Consider the following 18,638-nt stretch of genomic DNA (forward strand, 5'->3'; position numbering starts at 1 on the left):
GGTTATAACCGGGACAAAAAACAACCGGTAAAACCGGTTGTTTCGAATTAAAAAAAACCGGTTTTAGGTTATAACCGGTAGGTCTTTAGCATCCTTAAGTCGATTAATTTAGTTTACAGTCAATACTAACAAAGTTATTCAAATTGTTTATAAGCCAAAAATGACTCTATTTTACTAAAATATTTTCGGAATGATAAAAATGACTTTTTATTATTTTTTTAAAAACTTTGAAAACATAAGTATTCTGTTTTCATGTGGTTTCCACAAAATTGCTGTATCATTATTATTTTATGAAGAAAATCATGCTTCATCATTGCAAAGAAAAGGCTTTTTTTATAAACAAATTGAATAAAATGTAAACTAATTGACGAATCGCCTTGAAATTTTTTGTATATTATCTGGACTGGACATGGACTGTTCGACCCAATATTTTATGTAATATCAGTCTTAAGTTTATTTTTGCAAAAGTTATAGCAAATTTTTTATTTTCGAAATTTAAGTTTTATTTTGCAATTACCGAAGCAACAAATAATCTTACGAAAATTCAAAAACTGCCATTTTAAACCTTTGTTCATCTACTAAAAATGAATACTCTATCTGATATAAGATATTTAATTACTTATTTTTACCTGTAGCGATTTAAACGAAAAAACTGCCATTTTTGACCCTTATTTGTTAATAACTAAAATTATCGTCCGAACTGTAACGGACATTTTTGTATTTATAATGTAATAGGTATATAGTGTCCAAAAAATCCATTTGAAACCTGGCCGGTCAAGTGTTCCGAACGTATATTTTTGATATATTTCCCTGGAGTACAATGTGTTTCCGGTTATCCATTTCTTTTCTCTTTTTTTCATCCCTATAATTTCGTTTGCAGTTTTTGCATAATGTCCTTGAAGTTCTTCCATATTTCTTCCACTGTTTCCTCATGTTGGGACAGTGCTGTTCGGTTTAATTTCAGTCTTTTTGTGAATTCGATTCTTGTGTTTTCTTGTTTAAGAGCTTCGACATTGTATCTTCTTCTTGTGTTTACTTTCCGGTTTTTGTCTTTGACTAATTTCATCTTTATTTTGGCCCTTACTCGCATGTAAAATTTAGTATTCGCCATAAGTGTCTCCACTTGACCTTGTCGAACGCTTTACGATAATCTATAAAGCATATGTACAGTGGAATATTGAATTCCCTAGATTTTTCGATTATCTGTCTTATATTCAACAGGTGTTCTCGAGTACCTCTACCTTTGGTAAATCCAGTTTGCTCTTGTGGAATTTCTCTTTGAAAAAATGTTTTTATTCTCTCATTGATTATATGTAGCATTATTTTAATTTTAATGGCATGTGATATAAGAGAAATAGTTCTATAATTGTTGCATTTATGGAAGCTGCCTTTTTTATGAATCGTTGTTATTGTAGATTTTGTCCAGTCTTTAGGCCATTGTTTAGAATGCCATATTTGGTTACAGAGTCGATGAAGTAATTTTACGCCAGTTTCTTCTGTGGCTTTGAGTATTTCTCCTGTTATCATATCTGGACCTGGTGCTTTATTATATTTGAGCTAAATGATCGCTAGTCTTACTTCATTTTCAAGTATATCAGGTTCTTGTTCTACCTCGTCAAAGATTTGGTTAACAAGTTCTTGGCGTTGATCATCTTTATATAGGTCCCTGCAATACGATCTCCATGTCTCTGCTATATCTTCTCTGATTGTTCTCAGAGTTCCAGTGTTTTCTTCAATGGCCCAAGTTCTGGCTTTGAAGTATCTTGTTAAGTAGCGTATTTTTCTAAATAGACCTCTCGGCTGATTATTCTGATCATGTCTCTCAATTTCTTTGCATATATTTTGATAGTAGAGTTTTTTATCTGCCTTGCATCTTCGCTTTACTTCTTTATTGAGGTTTCTTAAACTAGCTTTTTCCCTTTCACTATGCATACCACTTTGACAAAGATTTCTTCTGTTCTCAATGATTTGAAAGGTTTCATCTGTTATCCAGTGTTTCCGTTGCACAGGATTATTTATCTTTGGATGATCAATTGGTGTTGTTACACAATGTTTAAAAGTCTCCCATATTTCTTGTGATGTTCCGTGACGAATAGAGGGCATAATTTTATGTACTTCCTGGAGAAGGCCGTCCTGCTTTCTTAGTTGTATCTAATGATCTATCTGATTCTATCTACGATAAAGGTGGTGACATCATAATTGATATATTATTATTATAGTATGAGAATAGAAAAATTATATAATTAAAAATATTGTAATAAAGAATTATATCTATATATCTATAAGCGAGGTTCCTATAGCCTCTGCTGCTTCTCGCATTTCGACCGCCATCTTTTTCTGTCCATCCATTCGTCTTCTTTGATGGCTCTATCTCTCATGATGTGCTTGCTGTACATGTTCTTCCCAGGTAACTCAAGGCCTTCCCCTTCTTCTTCTTCTTTGTTGTGGTATATAATTTAAAGCTTTTTGGTCATATATCTTCATTCATTCGTTTGACGTGACCATACCACACTAGTTGTCTCGTTTCAATTCTATCTACTCTGGAATATACAGTTTTTGTCCTCCTAATATCTTCATTCCTGATGCGATCTTTTTTGGATATACCACACGCTCTCCTTAGATAATCCATTTCTACTACCTACTTCTATTCTCTTTCTATCTTTTTTCGTGATCTGCCAAACTTCTGCCCCATAAGTCATAATAGGCTCTACCAAGGTACTATAGATTGTCGTTTTTTGTCTTATCTTTTTAGACCATAGCTGAGAGCTTAGAATGTTTACCGCTATTTTGCCCTGCTGTGTTCTGTTTTCGATGTCTCTTTTGCCTTCTTTAGATATTATAGATCCGAGATATTTATATTCTTTAAATGTGTTTGTGGTTCTAATTTCTAAATCTGGATTTTCTAATCAAGAATTAAGAACTAAATTCTAACACTTCTATAATATGTTACAATTGAGCAATTAGACCACCAGTTTCGGCAACTGGTTATGATAAATTCATCAATTTTAATGAACATACTTTTTAATTTTTTTTATTTTTGTAATAAAAAAATACATTGTTAATTATACAAAGAGAACATCATTAATCTGTCACAACAATAATTGTTTTAACATACTACAATAATCATTTATAAAAATATCCGAAGTCTAAATACCAACATTTGAGGTGGCAACAGCGTAGTAGAAGCCATGAGGACATAAACTGAAATATACGGATTCCGCGACAACCTTAAACTGAATAAATATATATTTGGACGTCACCAAAACCGTTAAAGTGATTTTAGATATACATCAAGCGAACGTGGCGCGCCTGATGGCAACTGCTCCAAGTAATGTGTATATTATTATACAGATAACGTGTCTGAGGACATCCGGCCAATATTTTGTTCAGGCATTGTAGGAAGTGGTACCTTTCACCTGCGATATATTTTAGAGAAAATCCTCGTGGCAACCGTATATCGGAGTCCACGAAGACCTGGACGCCACGAGAGACTACAGTTTAACATGGGGGGACGTCATGAGAGGCTAAAAATAAATATATATATATATATATATATATATATATATATATATATATATATCACACTAATAACGTCATCCTATAGGGATCATCTGATAGTTCATTTGAAAGGTCAATTCTCTATTCATTAATATAAACATTAACAATGATCTATACAGGGTGGTCATAAAAAATTTTGAATTAAATTGATTGAGACAAAAAGAAGAATGTACGTAATTTATTTGATTTAAAATACATTTTACTGCTATCATAAAACAGGAAAAAATGTTTAGACAAACAAATATTGTTTTTCGTTTAAATTCAATGGAAAAGCTGCTACCCACCTGCCTCTTGGCAGTTTCAACATTTAATTTAAGCGAATAGGAATGTTTATTTTTCAAGTAAACATTTTTTTCTGTTTTTTGACCACAGTAAAATCTTTTTTTTTGTGTCAATTAATTTAATTAAAAAATTTGGATACTCTGTATAAATAATTATGTAAATGTTAGAGAGAGTTGCTGAATTACTGAATAGAGAATTGAATACCCTTTCAAATGAGCTCTCACACGACCCCAATTCTCATTTAAAAAAATCATCGATTGCGTCATCACGTCCAGATAGATGACATCAATAGTATGCCAAAAAATCGTAATTTAAAAATAATAATCGATCTGTTTTGGGATTTATTTCCAAAATCGCTCATTCATGAAAAAATGAATATATTTCAACCTTTACGTGCTCACTGTATATTATTTTTTGATATAATGCATAGCATAGTAGAACAAAACAATCTAGAAATGTTGTATTATGATTGGTCTGAAAATATTTGTCAATATAGTTTGCAGATTTATTTTCGCAAAAAATATAAGGCAATAAAATTCGTTATTTTGTAATAAAAACGATTAATATTTTAAGTGTAGGCTTCCATGGCAAGTGTTTTATAATGATACGTAATTTTCCGGGATCATATACCATGATTTGAAATATATATACATATTCCTTAACCCTTAAACGCCCAACCTTTTTTAGGTTCCATGTACGCCCAAGGGTGGGTAAAAAATGTCCACCTCGAAAATAGCTAACATATTTATTGAGAGTTGTTGGAAATTGATTAAACTTAAGAATCTTATGCTTAATAAACACAGCAACTTCTAAAATATTCATATAAACAATTTACAAACCTTACAACAAAATTACAATGTACATCAAAATTAACATACCAGTAAAAGCCATTAATTCAGATTTGTCGATTTTCTCCACATTCTTCCTTTCAGCCTCCTCATTGGCGGATAATTATGTCGATAATGTAATTATACGTCGATAATTATATGAATTATGTTCCCACCAACGAGAAATTATAGAGAAACCTTTAGTAACAAGTTTTACCAATGGTGTACTTTTTATGCCCACCCATATTTAACTCAAGATATTACGTAATAAATATGTTACAAGGGAATACGCATTAGGTGGACATTTTTTACCCACCCTTGGGCGTTTAAGGGTTAGACGACTATTATGTGGCGAAAAACAGTATAGAAGAGGACTAAATGAGATATCGCACCTAAACGGAAGTAATAGAGCAGTTAAATAATTGAGTGCTTTTTTTTGCTTTCAGTCCTTCAAGTTTTTTTGTTTCCAATCTATCTAGTTCTTTCTGTTTTTTCGGTTTTGACTACGTCTTTAGGATGTCATAATTGTTGAAAGTACATATTTACTGATTGATCATATTTTTCGTTAATTGCCTGATTATCATGAAAATTTTAAATTTTTTATCGTATATTTGTATAAAAACTAAAAATACATAAAACAAAAACTAGAATAAGTGTATGAAGAACACGTTGTAAAAATGACTGTAAGTTAACATTTCTTCTTTTAAGTGCCGCAACGCTTTTCTAAAAAGTGTTTTAACTCCATCCAATTAAAGAAGATGCCTCCGACCTAGAGCTGCATATCAGCAATTATACCAACTCAATTCCTAACATTACTTTTCCCTAAATACCACAATTTATATCTTTGCTCTTTATCCGTTCCCCCTCCTCTCTTGAACGCAATCAATTTGTACTCTCCTTCTTTTAAACCCATCCACCAACTCCATACACCTGCTGTAAAGCTCCCAGGATTACAAGATCCAATCCTGATTTTTCTAACCAGTAATGGTATTCTTCCGAAACCAAACACACCAACGGGTTTGAACTACGACTGGAGGACATGGGCAATACTGAACCAAATGAGATCAAGTGTGGCCGCTGTGAAGACCAACAGAGCAATATGGGGCCAGCTCGCTGAAGAAACTTTATGCACGTGGAGCCAACGATAAGACATGGACCATCTGCTCCAGTGCAACCAATGCTCGTTTCCCTGCATGATGGATGACCTGTCGAAGGTCAACACCAAGGAAATATACTACGCCCGATTCTGGACCAAACACTTGACATAATAGCACTTCGGCATGAAAAAGTAGAGCAGAAAAAGTAGCAGAGTAGCGGTAGATAGAGTAAAGACAGTGATGATGCTATCCAACCTCCGATCAGGAGACGGTACTTAAAGAAGAAGATCAAAAAGTAAAGTAGAAAATTTAAGGAAAGGAGGAAAGCTTTATGCCTGGTTGCACCAACAAATCTTAAGCTCCAGCTTAGCCAAGCTTAGCTTATAGATAGGGCCGTTTTAAGTCTCACTTACGTTGCACCATAATTTTCGATTCTTATCTATGCAATCCACATGGCAATCCATTGTGGCAAGCTGAAAATTGATCTAAGACTCCATGGTACAACGCGTATGTTTCGTAAGCACGTCTTAAGCCTAAGATGTGTTGGTGCAACCAGGCATTAGACGGCCGAATAAAACAACACGACTGGTCAATATTATAAAGAGACGCAAGCTGGAATACTTCTGTCACATTATCAGACATCCTGAAAATATAATCTTTTATATCTGATCTTTCAGGGAAAGGTCCGAGGTAAACGTGGTTTTGGTAGAAGAAGAACATCATGGCTGAAAAACCTAAGACAATAGTACGAAAAATCTTCTTCTTAAAGTTCCCTCTCTTATCGGAGGTTGGATAGCATAATGGCTATGGTCACTTTGTTGGCTGCTGCTCTGAATAGTTGTAATGAACTACAGTTAAACCATTCTCTAAGGTTCCTCAGCCAGGAGATGCGTCTTCTTCCTATGCTTCTTTTTCCTTGGATCCTTCCTTGCATAATAATTCTCAGCAACTCATATTTTTCTCCTCTGGTAATGTGACCCAAATATTCTCTTTTTCTAGTTTTTATACTTTTCATAATTTCTAACTCCTTATTTAAACGTCGTAGCACTTCAACATTGGTAATCCTTTGAACCCACTGAATTTTCAATATTCTTCTGTAACACCACATTTCGAACGCTTCTATTTTTCTTATGTGTTGTCTCTTTAATGTCCAAGTTTCCATTCGGTATAGCAATATAGAAAATATGTAGCATCTTAGAGCTCTCAATCTGAGAGGCAACTGAAGGTCTTTGTTTGTAAGCAGTGTCTTCATTTTTATAAATTCTGGCCTTGCAGTTTCAATTCGGACTTTAATTTCTTTGCTTTGGTCATTTTTTTCATCAACCCAGGTTCCCAGATATTTGTATGCCTTAACTTTTTCTATTTAGGTTTGCTCTATAATTAACCTTTCATTTCCATGTTCCGTTTTTGAGACAATCATAAATTTAGTCTTTTTCTTGTTTAGTTTTAGTCCGTATCGAATGCAATAATCGTTAATTCGATTTAGCAATTCTTGTAGCAATTCCAGAGTGTCTGCTATTATAACGGTGTCATCAGCGAATCTTATGTTATTTACTATTCTTCCGTTTATAGAGATTCCATCACTTAGCTCCGCTATCGCTTCCTGAAATATGGCTTCACTCTACAGGTTAAACAGTAGCGGCGACAGAACACAACCCTGTCTTACCCCTCTCTTTATATCAATATTCTCGGATTCTTGTTGTTCTATATTTATATTGGCCTTTTGATTCCAATACAGATTGATGATAATTCGTAAATCTCGTCTGTCTATATCTCTGTTTTTCAATACAGTGGAACCTCGATAACTCGGATTAATCGGGACCACGACCGATCCGGGTTATCGAAAATCCGAGATAGCCGGAGAATATGGTAAAAATTAATAAAATACGGTATACTTACAGATAAACTCCGTTAGAATTGAAATAACATGAAATATTTTTATAAATATGCACATTACATATTACCTACTCATTACAATTCTAAAAAAAAACACCAAACCCAAACAATACAAGACACACAATACTAAAGACCATTGTTTATAAAAGAATTTTTTAAATAGTCTTTCCTAAACAATGCTGACAGTTTGAAATAAAAAGGAATATATACTACAGACAGCTGGCTGTTGTTTCTGCGGCGTGTACTATGAGTAATTTTTAATCTCGTGTTCAAATTACACACATAAGTACACGACACAGAGAGTCTAGACACATTATCTCTCAAATATTATATTACATACACTTTTATTGTTGAAAGGATTGTCTGATAATTAACTATTTTGATTGGAAATAAGCCACAATTAAATTGAAAAATACAAAATATTGAAAATCAAAATGTTTATCTGATGAAAATCGGTCCGGGTTAGCCGGACTTCCGGGTTATCGGGGGCCGACTTATCGGGGTTCCACTGTAATTCTATTAGTTTTTCCTGTCGGACACTGTCTAACGATTTTTCGAAGTCGATGAAACAGGAATAAATATTCAGGTTCATATCTAAGTATCTTTGAGAGAGGACATTAAACGCAAACAATGCCTCTCTTGTTCCAAGTCCTTTGCGGAACCCAAATTGGGTATCATCCATACGGAAAATCGACTACATCATTAATCAGAGCTGCTGTCAGTAAAGTCACGATAGCGAATATGGCAGCCAACGATCGATAACGGTCATGAAAATTGATGAATGAGAAAAAATTGAAATGAAGAAATTGCATTTGAAATGTAAACCAAACGAAATAAACAAAAAAAAATTTCGACAACCAAAAATAAAAAATATGAAAAAAAAGTTGAAAAAAAAATGTATCATCGGCAGCTCTTTCTTCTTTTTAATTTTAATGAGTAGTTAATATAATGTGGTGACCTTGAGCGTCCTTGGTCGAGGAAAGATGTTAATTTTAAATTGTACAAAAATACATATATTTCGCAGTACAGGTAGATTGTGTAAGTAAGCAATTATGGTTTAATATTAATTTATAAACATTAACATAGATATGATTGTTTACTGTTACCGTGAGAATTTTTTATTAAGTTAAGCTCTCAATTATTTTACAAGTACGCACAATGATCATCATTGTTTTTATAATATGCACTTGTGAAATATTTAGAATGTGGGAAAATTACGGGATATTAAGCACTGTATGTTGAATCAATCTTCTTTATTAATCTCTATTAAGTTTTGATTTATTAAAAATTTTGTACTTCCGTACGATTAATGTGAAATTTTAATTTTATTAAACAGACAGAAAGTTCCATTTATAAGTGTCTGCATATGCAGTCGTGTCCGTGAATGGGTTAAATATTGCATGCATTATTTGCACAAATGAGTGCGTAGTCTTTCTTAGAGCAAAGGACGCAGTGGGATCTAAAAAAATAATGTTGTCATTGAGGAAGGCAAGGGAAAACTACCTCATTATTTTCCCAAGTAAGAATTAAAATGGTATTGATATAATTTGATCTAAGATAAGAAAAGGTTTATGATTATTAGTAGAGGATCCGATATAAGATCAATTTGCACCGATCTCTTTAATGCATAAAAATTATTGGATATGTAATTTAGCATGTTAACAATTACAAAAAACAAGGGTTGCCCGATCTAATCTTGTTCTAACTATAATTAGTTAATAATTAAAAAATGACTTTTTTTTATAAATTTAAAAATAATTTTTTCGATCCGGGCAGATAGCATTTCAGATTTTTTGGATCGTTCTAAACAAAAAAGGTCTTTTGTAATTTTTCTCTAAAGTTGATCGTTTTCGAGTTATAACCAATTTAAAACTTAAAAAAGAACGAAAGATGACAATTTTCAAGGCTCAAAAACACAAGTAAAAAATATTATTACTGTAATCAACAAGTACATAAATTCAAGATCAAACTTTTTTCTATCAGGTCTCGATAAGAATTTTAGCCATGTTTTATTCTAAACATATTTTTTAAGGAAGACAGGTATTAACAACTAAAAAACAATGTTTCAGAGCCAAATAAGTCCAAATGACTTACCAAGAACTGACAGAATAAGGTTTGAACTTGAATTTAGGTACTTTGTAATTTCATAAATTATATTTTATACTTATGTTTTTGAGCCTTGAAAATCGTCATCTTTCGTTATTTTTTCAGTTTTAAATTGTTTGTAACTAGAAAACGATCAACTTTAGAGAAAAATTATAAAAGACCTTTTTTGTTTAGAATGACCTAAACAATCTGAAATAATATCTTCCCGGGTCGAACTTTTTTTTATTTATAAAAAAAATGTAATTTTTTTAAAATTACATATCCAATAATTTTTATCCATTAAACAGATCGGTGCAAATCGACCTTATATCGTATCTTAGACTATATGGTCCACGGACACCAAGAACTGGATGGTGGGACAAAAATCCAAAATCAGGTAGATATAATAAGCATATCGCCTTAGGGTCCTCTGATACTAGGATCGTCGGTTACTACCATGCTTACAGTATTCCTAAATTGATTTTGGTCTTGACATAAAGAAAAATGTACTAATAAGGTTTTCATTAATCTTGGAGAAGCATATGAAAGAGTTCATTGTGAGATTCTGTGATGGGTACCCAAAAAGAAAAGTGAAAGGAGATCCGGTGAACATATAAAGGTTGTGAGAGACATTATATTTATGAAGAAGTAACAACTAGTATGGTGTATTCCACGAATATACGACTGTTTTGGATTATCGCGACAACGAATATTTTAATGTGCAACATAAGAAGTACGAAAGTATTTTTCTCTAATAATTACTTTAATACGTTCAATTCAATTCAATTCAATTTACTTTAGTTCTTCATATTTTGCACAATAAAATATTCGTTGTCGCGATAATCCAAGGGTCGTATATTCGTGGAATGGGATATATTACCTAGGGCAGGTGTGGGAGAGACTGATACATTTCATGTGAAAGTAGAATTGTACTAACACTCGATGCTTGGTTCTTCTTTATTTTTATTAGTTTTGGATCAGATAACAGCAAAACTACAAGGTAAAATTCACTGGTGCTTAATATGTTATGCTAAGAATGTAGTATTAGTAAGAACTAGTGAAAACGACTTAGAACAAAAACAGTGGAGACAAGCACACGAGTAAAGAGGTTTTAAACTTGGTAGGACAAACACAGAGTATTTTGGAATGTTCGTATAAAGATGGAGTTACTACAAATAAAAATATATGGATAGTGAAATAGTAATTTCGAAAAGTAATAGTTTTAAATACCTAAGATGTAATTACAGAGTAATGGGCAAATATATGGGGCATGCAGTAGAATTAGGGTTGGATGGATGAAGTGGAAATGGAAGAGAAGTGTCAGAATAAAGGGAGTTATGGACAGGGGTCAGGCAAGGTTGCATACTGTCGCCGTTATTGTTTCATGTTTATTCTGAAGAAATCATACAAGAAGCTTTGGCAAACTAGACAGTCGGCATAAAAGTGAATGGAAATTTAATTAATAACATTAGGTATGCCGACGATACAATAATAAAAGCCGACAACTTGGAAGACTTAGAAATAATAATGAACAAAATATTAAAATATAGTTGAGAATACGGACTATCTCTTAATATTCAAAAATTTATGAAAATTAGCAAGAACGATACAAACGAAATATTAACGATAGGCGGCCAGCAGATTAAGAGAGTAAAAAATATGCTTACTTGTGAACGATAATCACATAAAATAACGATTATACTGCAGAAATAAGAGTAAGAATTGAAAAAGCACGTTCCATCTTCGTGAAAATGAAAAAGATTTTATGCAGCAAAGATCTGACACTGACCCTCAGAAAAACGCTAATTAAATGTTATGTACACATTGTGCTTTACTATGGAGCTGAATCATGGACATTAAACCGAAATGCAATAAATCGACTTAACGTATTTGAAATGTGGATACTTAGAAGACTGTTAAGGATTTCATGGGTAGATTGAGTCTCGAATATAGAAGTGTTAAGCAAAATAGGCAGAGAGAGGGAAATAATTGAAAACACAATAAAATAAAGGAAATTGAAAACACAGTAAAAGAAAGGAAATTGCATTATCTCGGACATGTGATGAGATGCGAAAGATCTTGAGACTCATAATTCAAGGAAAAATAGAGGGTAGGAGAACGTAGGAAGGAGACGCGTTTCTGGTTGAAGAACCTGAGAGAATGGTTTGATTGCAGCTCAAGGCAACTAGAGCAGCTGTCTCGAAGGTCAGAATAGCCATGACGATTGCCAACCTACGTCACAGAGATGGCACTTAAAAAGGATAAAGTGGAAGGAAGCGAATGGTGTGTTGTGTGAAAGAAAATTTGCCAATGAAGCTGAAGGGAAGATTATATCAGTCATAAGAGCACTTGTGATGTAATGTTTAAATAGATGAGTGGAGTCACAAAACTGGGAAAAATTAAGACTGGGCATATTTGGGAATTCTAGGGAAGACACAAATTGATGCCAAAATGAGCGAGCATAAATTAAGATGGTTTGGTCATGTTGACCGTTGAGACGATTATTACCCATTACGAAGAATTGATGATTTGTAGGTTCTTGGAAAGAGTAGGAAAGCAAGATCAAAAAAGATCTAGGGAAGACAAGTCATGCCGAAAAAGTGGATTGATGTTGATATGACTCATGATAGATTTTCAATTAGGGAAACCGATCCCGCATAGTTACAATGGCTAATAGGGAATGAGGATTCCAAGCATACTTGACGTACTAAAGCGTACATATTTCACGGTAAATTTCGGAAAATTTTCCATTTCTTCACTCAATAATAAGTGCTGACCATTGTACATGTACTCTGAAAACAATTTTTCCTTATTATTACATTAGCAATAAACGTTTTTCTAATTATATTCCGCTTTCTGCTTTGTTAAAAACACAAGCCACGTTTTATTAACATCTAAATATGCAAAACAATATTAAATAATAATTTACACAATAATCTGAACATCACTAATTGAGTTGCATTATTTATTTCGTTAAATTAACATTAAAGAATTAGTGTCAGACAGAGACGTGACATTGTATATGTCTGATTCATTCTTATAAGGAAGTTGATACTTTCTATTAGTGAATAAATAAACAAAACTTTCAGATTTGAGTTCTTTTATTTCGTTTTTGTGTAATCAGCGATTTATTCTAAAATCATTATCAGGTGAATGAAGGAAACAATTAGGATTGATTGGTTTTTAAAGTTACTTGTTGTGGTTTCACGAACAGGAAAGCAAGAACACTTGTTGGGTTTTTCATCAAATTTAGTGAAAGAAAAATAATATAACACAAAAGTGTAGATGATGTAGACAAATTAGCGGAACTATTTCAACTAGAATAAGAAATTAAGCTAGAGATGTTTCAAAACTTCATAAATCTTAAAAATACGCAACCTCGAAAAAAAAACTGAATGCTAAAAACATTAACTATTTTAATTTTATACTTAATTCAATATAAAGTATTAAAATCGACTCTTTATAATCAAGGAAAATCTCAATATGAAAAAAAAAATTTTATACAGATCGATACCACTGATTTCTGTAATATCTGCGTTGTCTGAGAAATTTCTGCTTAGGAGAAATAAACAAATTTTTAAATAAACACAACCTAATTCCAACGGATAAATTTGATTTTAAAATGATTGAATAAATTACCTAAGAGTTGGCAACAGGGTTTTCATAAGTGAGGGCCGTAAGTATAGATGCAATTTTCTTCATAAAACAGATTCCCGAGAAAGTATTAAAACGGAATTTGATAGAATGAGCGTAAAGATGTAATACATATCTTGTATAATATAGAGATCCCGCTGAGTATTATCAAAAAATTGAAAACGTCTATCAAAATAATAAGATGGGAATCAGAATAGATAAACAACTTAAAGGAATCTATAGATACGGGCAATTTGACACGACAGGAGATTCGCTAAGTTCTATGCTATTCAATATAATCATGAATGAAGTCATAAATAAACAATAAAGCTTCAATAAAAGAGAATACAGAATAGAGAACAACGAAATTAAAATTTTCTGTTACGCAGACGATGCAAGATTAATGGTCCAAAATAAAGATAACCTTCAGACACTAGTTCACAGATTTAATACTAGAGCAATACAAATTAACATTTCAACTTAGAAAGCTAGAACAATAGTAATTAGTAAAGACCCAATAATATGTAAACCGGTCGATGGAGTTTAGTAACAATACTGCTACCTATGGAATTAAGAATCTATCATTAGAAATACGACCAGATGCAGCCAAAACACAGAGTATTAGAAATAATAGAAATGAGAATACTTATAAGAATTACAGGAAAGACACCGAGGAACCCAATAAGGAATGACTAGATTAGAACAAAATATAATGCACAAAGTAAAAACGAGTGGACACTAAATAGAAAAAAAAAATGAACAAATACATTATAGACCTGGATCCCGCGTACCAAAAAAAAGTTGATTAATAGCAAGCTGAAAATTTGTTAATAGATTAACGGTGTCTAGTCGGACAAACTTTGATGTACGGGAACACTGGAACAGGGAAAGTTTTAATTGTGGTTCAGTTTAAAAATTTGGAACGTCAGATTACGAAAACGTCCCATATATTTTGTCGAACAGAACATCCAATTGATTTGTTACCCTTTCATTAAACTCTCATGCAAAAATCAGACTGCTATTACTAACCAACATGATTCCTGTCATTTGACATGTTCTTCGTGTTCCATTCATTAAAATTAAAACGCAAGACCCAGGTCTATTAGTAGAATGGCGAATACAAGGGGCCTTAATATAGCAAGGGACAAATCACCTATGGTAGAAGAAGTATCGGTCGATCTCGCAAGAGATGAAGTGACCATCTTATATAGAGGCAACAATTATTCTCCTGTGAACAGGCAATATTGTTTATATAAAGGAAAAAGAAGAATACTTTGTCAATGCGGTATGAAAAATCCAGAATAAGGATATATGATTAGGATTATGATTTGCATATGTTAAGATTAGAAGGAAGGAACTTATACTAAAAAAATACCAAGAAGAACTAAGAGATCAGTAATGAAAAGACAAATGATAAATATTTAAATAGCATCAAAAATATCTAAGAATATCCCATGCCCAACTAACAAGGTTCAAAATTAAAGAAAAAATTGTTGAAACAAAAAACATATTAGCTAACATATAACTTAAACCATAGACATACAAATTCCACCCAATAAACCGGCAAGTTAGGAAAATTAAGGAAACTTAATGTTTTATGGCATCTATGTAGTTTGGAATGTATGGTATGTAGTAGATCATCAGCAAGGAAAACATAACTGGAATAAATATGTCTGTGAAACAAATAAGAAATGAACGTGTCTCACAATACAACTACTTGGGAACTATAATCAATGAGTAATGGGACAATACTCAAGAGATTAGATGTCGCATTGGAAAGGCAAAAAGTGTATTCTTGACTATGAGCTCTATGTTCAAGAGCCATGACCTCACCCTAGAAACAAAAATAAGGCTCCTTAAATGTTACGTGTACTCAGTGCTTCTAAACGGAGTAGAAACGTGCACATTGAAGGCGGAAACTCTATCGAAACTTCGGGCTTTTAAGCTATGGTTTTACAGAAGGATCCTGAAGACACCATGGACAGACAAAGTCACCAATGAAGAAGTGCTACGGAGGATGAACACAACCGCAGATTTGGTCAAAATTGTGAAGGCCCATAAGCTGCAATACTTGAGACATATAATGAGAAATCAAGGCAGATACGAGCTACTCCAATGCATTTTGCAAGATAAAATTGAAGAAAAAAGGGCCACAGGACGAAGAAGAATATCCTTTCTTGCAAACCTAAGAGCATGGTATAGAAATACCTCAACACAACTATTCCGTATAGCAACCAACAAAATCATCATATCCAGAATGATCGCCCAACGTTCGGAACGGACAGGCACCCTAAGAAGAAGAATGTAGTTTGGGTTTATCTTTTAACGTCTTTTAGTTAATTGGTGTTTCATTGGAAGTTCCCCCATCCAAAAAAGATTTGGTCAAACTAAAGCAAATTTTTTAAACTTCAAGTCCCCATAAATAAAAACAAAAACTACTGAAATTATTCAATATAGCATGGAATGATGAACAAGTACCTGCAGATTGAAAATTAATTAAAAATAAAGTCCATAGAAGAGTATGGCAGAGAAGATTGTGTTATGGCAGGTCATATGTTGTGGGGTCAAACCAAAAATTAAATTGCCGCTGAAAGATATGGGAACTAAAGCACAAGGGAACAAGAACAGAGGAAGCCCTAGGCTTCCTCAAGGTTAAGGCACAAGATATGAAGATCTGGAAGAAATTCGTGCACAGTTAAAATGACAGGACAATTCATCTCTATCCTTATGGGTAGAAGGGAATTAGAGTATATATCAGATGGTTCCATGACATCTCGTAACGCGCCAGTTCGTAACCGGACAACTGGTAACGGACAATTCGTAACAGCGACAGTTCGTAACGGCGACAGTTCGAAACTATACAAATTCGTAACGGTCAATTCGTAACGTCCAAATTTAATTATTCTGTTTATTTTTGTTAACGTGGAAACGAAATGTTATTACAATTATAAATAAAATTATGTTTATCAATTTAACGAATCAGTATCAGGATAAACATTTTTAAGGCATTTCATATTTCGTGTTTCAGAATATAATAAAAGTATTTAAAACAAGTATGTATTAAAGTATTAAAAGCCATCCCTCGTATCAACTATAACCGTTGATTGAATACCCCAACGCTATAACCAATTACAAGGTTTATTATAATAACAGGTAATTATAATCTTCCTTTACAAAATGTTTGCTAGAAAATTGGGAATGTCTAAAGACGGTTGTTGGCTTAAATATTTCACGAATGACTTCATTATTCCTTTGTCTATGTATATGCAAATTTAAGGAACAATAAGAGGGATAAACTTTTAGAAATATTGTTAAAAGTTTGTATGTATTTAAATATTTGTTTGTGTTTAAAGACTTTTAATATATTATGAAACACGAAACATAAAATGTGTTAAATATGTTTATCCCTGTACTGATAATAAACATAATTTTAATTATAACTGTGATAACAGTTAGTTTCCACGTTAACAAAAATAAACAGAATAATTCAATTTTGACGTTACGAATTGTCCGTTACGAATTTGTATAGTTACGAACTGTCGCTGTTACGAAGTGTGGCTGTTACGAACTGTCGCTGTTACGAATTGTCCGTTACCAGTTGTCCGGTTACGAACTGTCGCGTTACGAGATGTCTGGTCACGATATCGGTTGAACATCAGAGTTCGATTTCGTATTGTGTATGTCAGTGGCACACTAAGAAACTTTCAATGACATCACAGTCAAATGCTTTAATTTTTTTTACACATGATATAATTTAAAAACCATTTTTCTATGCCGTAATGTAAAATGTTTAACATATAAACGCTAAGCACCCGAATTCGTGGAGTCATTTTAAATTCGCACCTAAACAAAATTGTTTTCATTATAATAAATAATGTTCTGGTCTGTTTGATCCTCACACCAATCTTTTGCATATTACCTCATTTTGAATTGATATGGTAAGCCAGATACCTATATGAATCATTAAATATTAAATCGAGAAAATTCATAAAAAAAATTGGACTGGTACTAGACTATAAGCAGAAAAAAAATCTTAAAAGCTAAAAAAAACTAAGCGCGATGTGGAAAAAGGTAAAAAAGAACAATATTGCAATGACAAGAGCAGTTAAAAGAGATAGTGAAATAAAGGGAGCATATTGAAGAAATGAAGACAATGGCATGAGATAATAAAGTATGAAAAACATAGTTAATCCAGGAGAGAGAGAGACAAAGGAAAATAAGAAATCAAAATGGATAAAGAACTTTAAACACATAAAATACAAATATAATCATGCTGCCAAAAATAAGTAGTGGAAAACTTGTTTCAATCAATGTAGATTGGAAAAATGTGGAAAAAAACTAAAGAACACTTACATATATCTAGTTACAATAAATCAATGGAACGAAATATTTGATGACAGTATTACTGTCAACTATGTAGCATATAGGTACATTTAGGTTTTGGCTATTTAAATTTTACACTGAAGATGATCTTCCTTAAATTACGAAACGTAGGACATGTAGACACTTTTAAATAAATATGATTAGCATAATTTTTCACAAATTTGATCCAGATATGCAATTTTTTCTCAGTAAAAATGTATACAATATGGTACTTACCGAAAGCAGCCAAAGAAAGGATAGTAATGGTAAGCGCTCTCATGTCGACTGCCTTTATCCTTGACTAAACTAAAAGTTAAATAAACTGCAGCTCTTTGCTGGACTGGACACTTCACACTTTCTATACGCGCGACCGATCGCCATGCGAATGCTTAAGAGTTTTAAGACAATCTAGCACTCAGCTGTGCTCTGCAGTGGCGGCTTTACCCCTACAAAAGATTTGGTAGTTCTTTAAAAAGTGTGATGTGATATCTGTTTTAGTATAAATTGTTTTATTTCCTTACTTTCAGTTTATTCACTCGTGCCAGTAATAGTACATAAATACTAAAACATTTTTTTACGCACTATACAGCTATACCAAGAATAGGGATGTTCACTAATTTTTAAATATAGTTAAATTCAATAGATTACAAGGTATATAAAAACGTAACAATCATAAAACTGTTTAAAAATGTATATTTTTTAAGATAAATGAGTTCATAATGTTGATTTTCTTGGAGGCTAGAAAAACGGTACCCTGCAGCGAGGCTACGGTCTGTGACGTCAGCAGTCGTAACGTCTTTGATCGACGACTAGTTTTGTATACTTATTTACTCAGTGTATTTGAATGTGCGCAGTTTTTTACGTATTTAATTATTAAAAATAAAGCCAAATAAGTGGT

At 32.7% G+C, this 18,638-nt stretch overlaps 1 protein-coding gene across 1 annotated transcript in view; it reads right to left on the reverse strand.

Annotated features, from left to right (window-relative positions):
* Window positions 1-18,143, reverse strand: part of LOC126879225 (protein obstructor-E) — a 70,941-nt gene extending 52,798 nt beyond the window's left edge. Inside the window, exon 1 of the mRNA XM_050642282.1 lies at window positions 17,978-18,143. Within this exon, the coding sequence (XP_050498239.1) occupies window positions 17,978-18,020 (43 nt within the window). The 5' untranslated portion in view covers window positions 18,021-18,143. The remainder of the gene's footprint in view (window positions 1-17,977) is intronic.
* Between the last annotated feature and the right edge of the window lie 495 nt (window positions 18,144-18,638).

Source organism: Diabrotica virgifera, chromosome 1 (genome assembly GCF_917563875.1).
Source record: "Diabrotica virgifera virgifera chromosome 1, PGI_DIABVI_V3a".
Classification (NCBI taxonomy): domain Eukaryota; kingdom Metazoa; phylum Arthropoda; class Insecta; order Coleoptera; family Chrysomelidae; genus Diabrotica; species Diabrotica virgifera.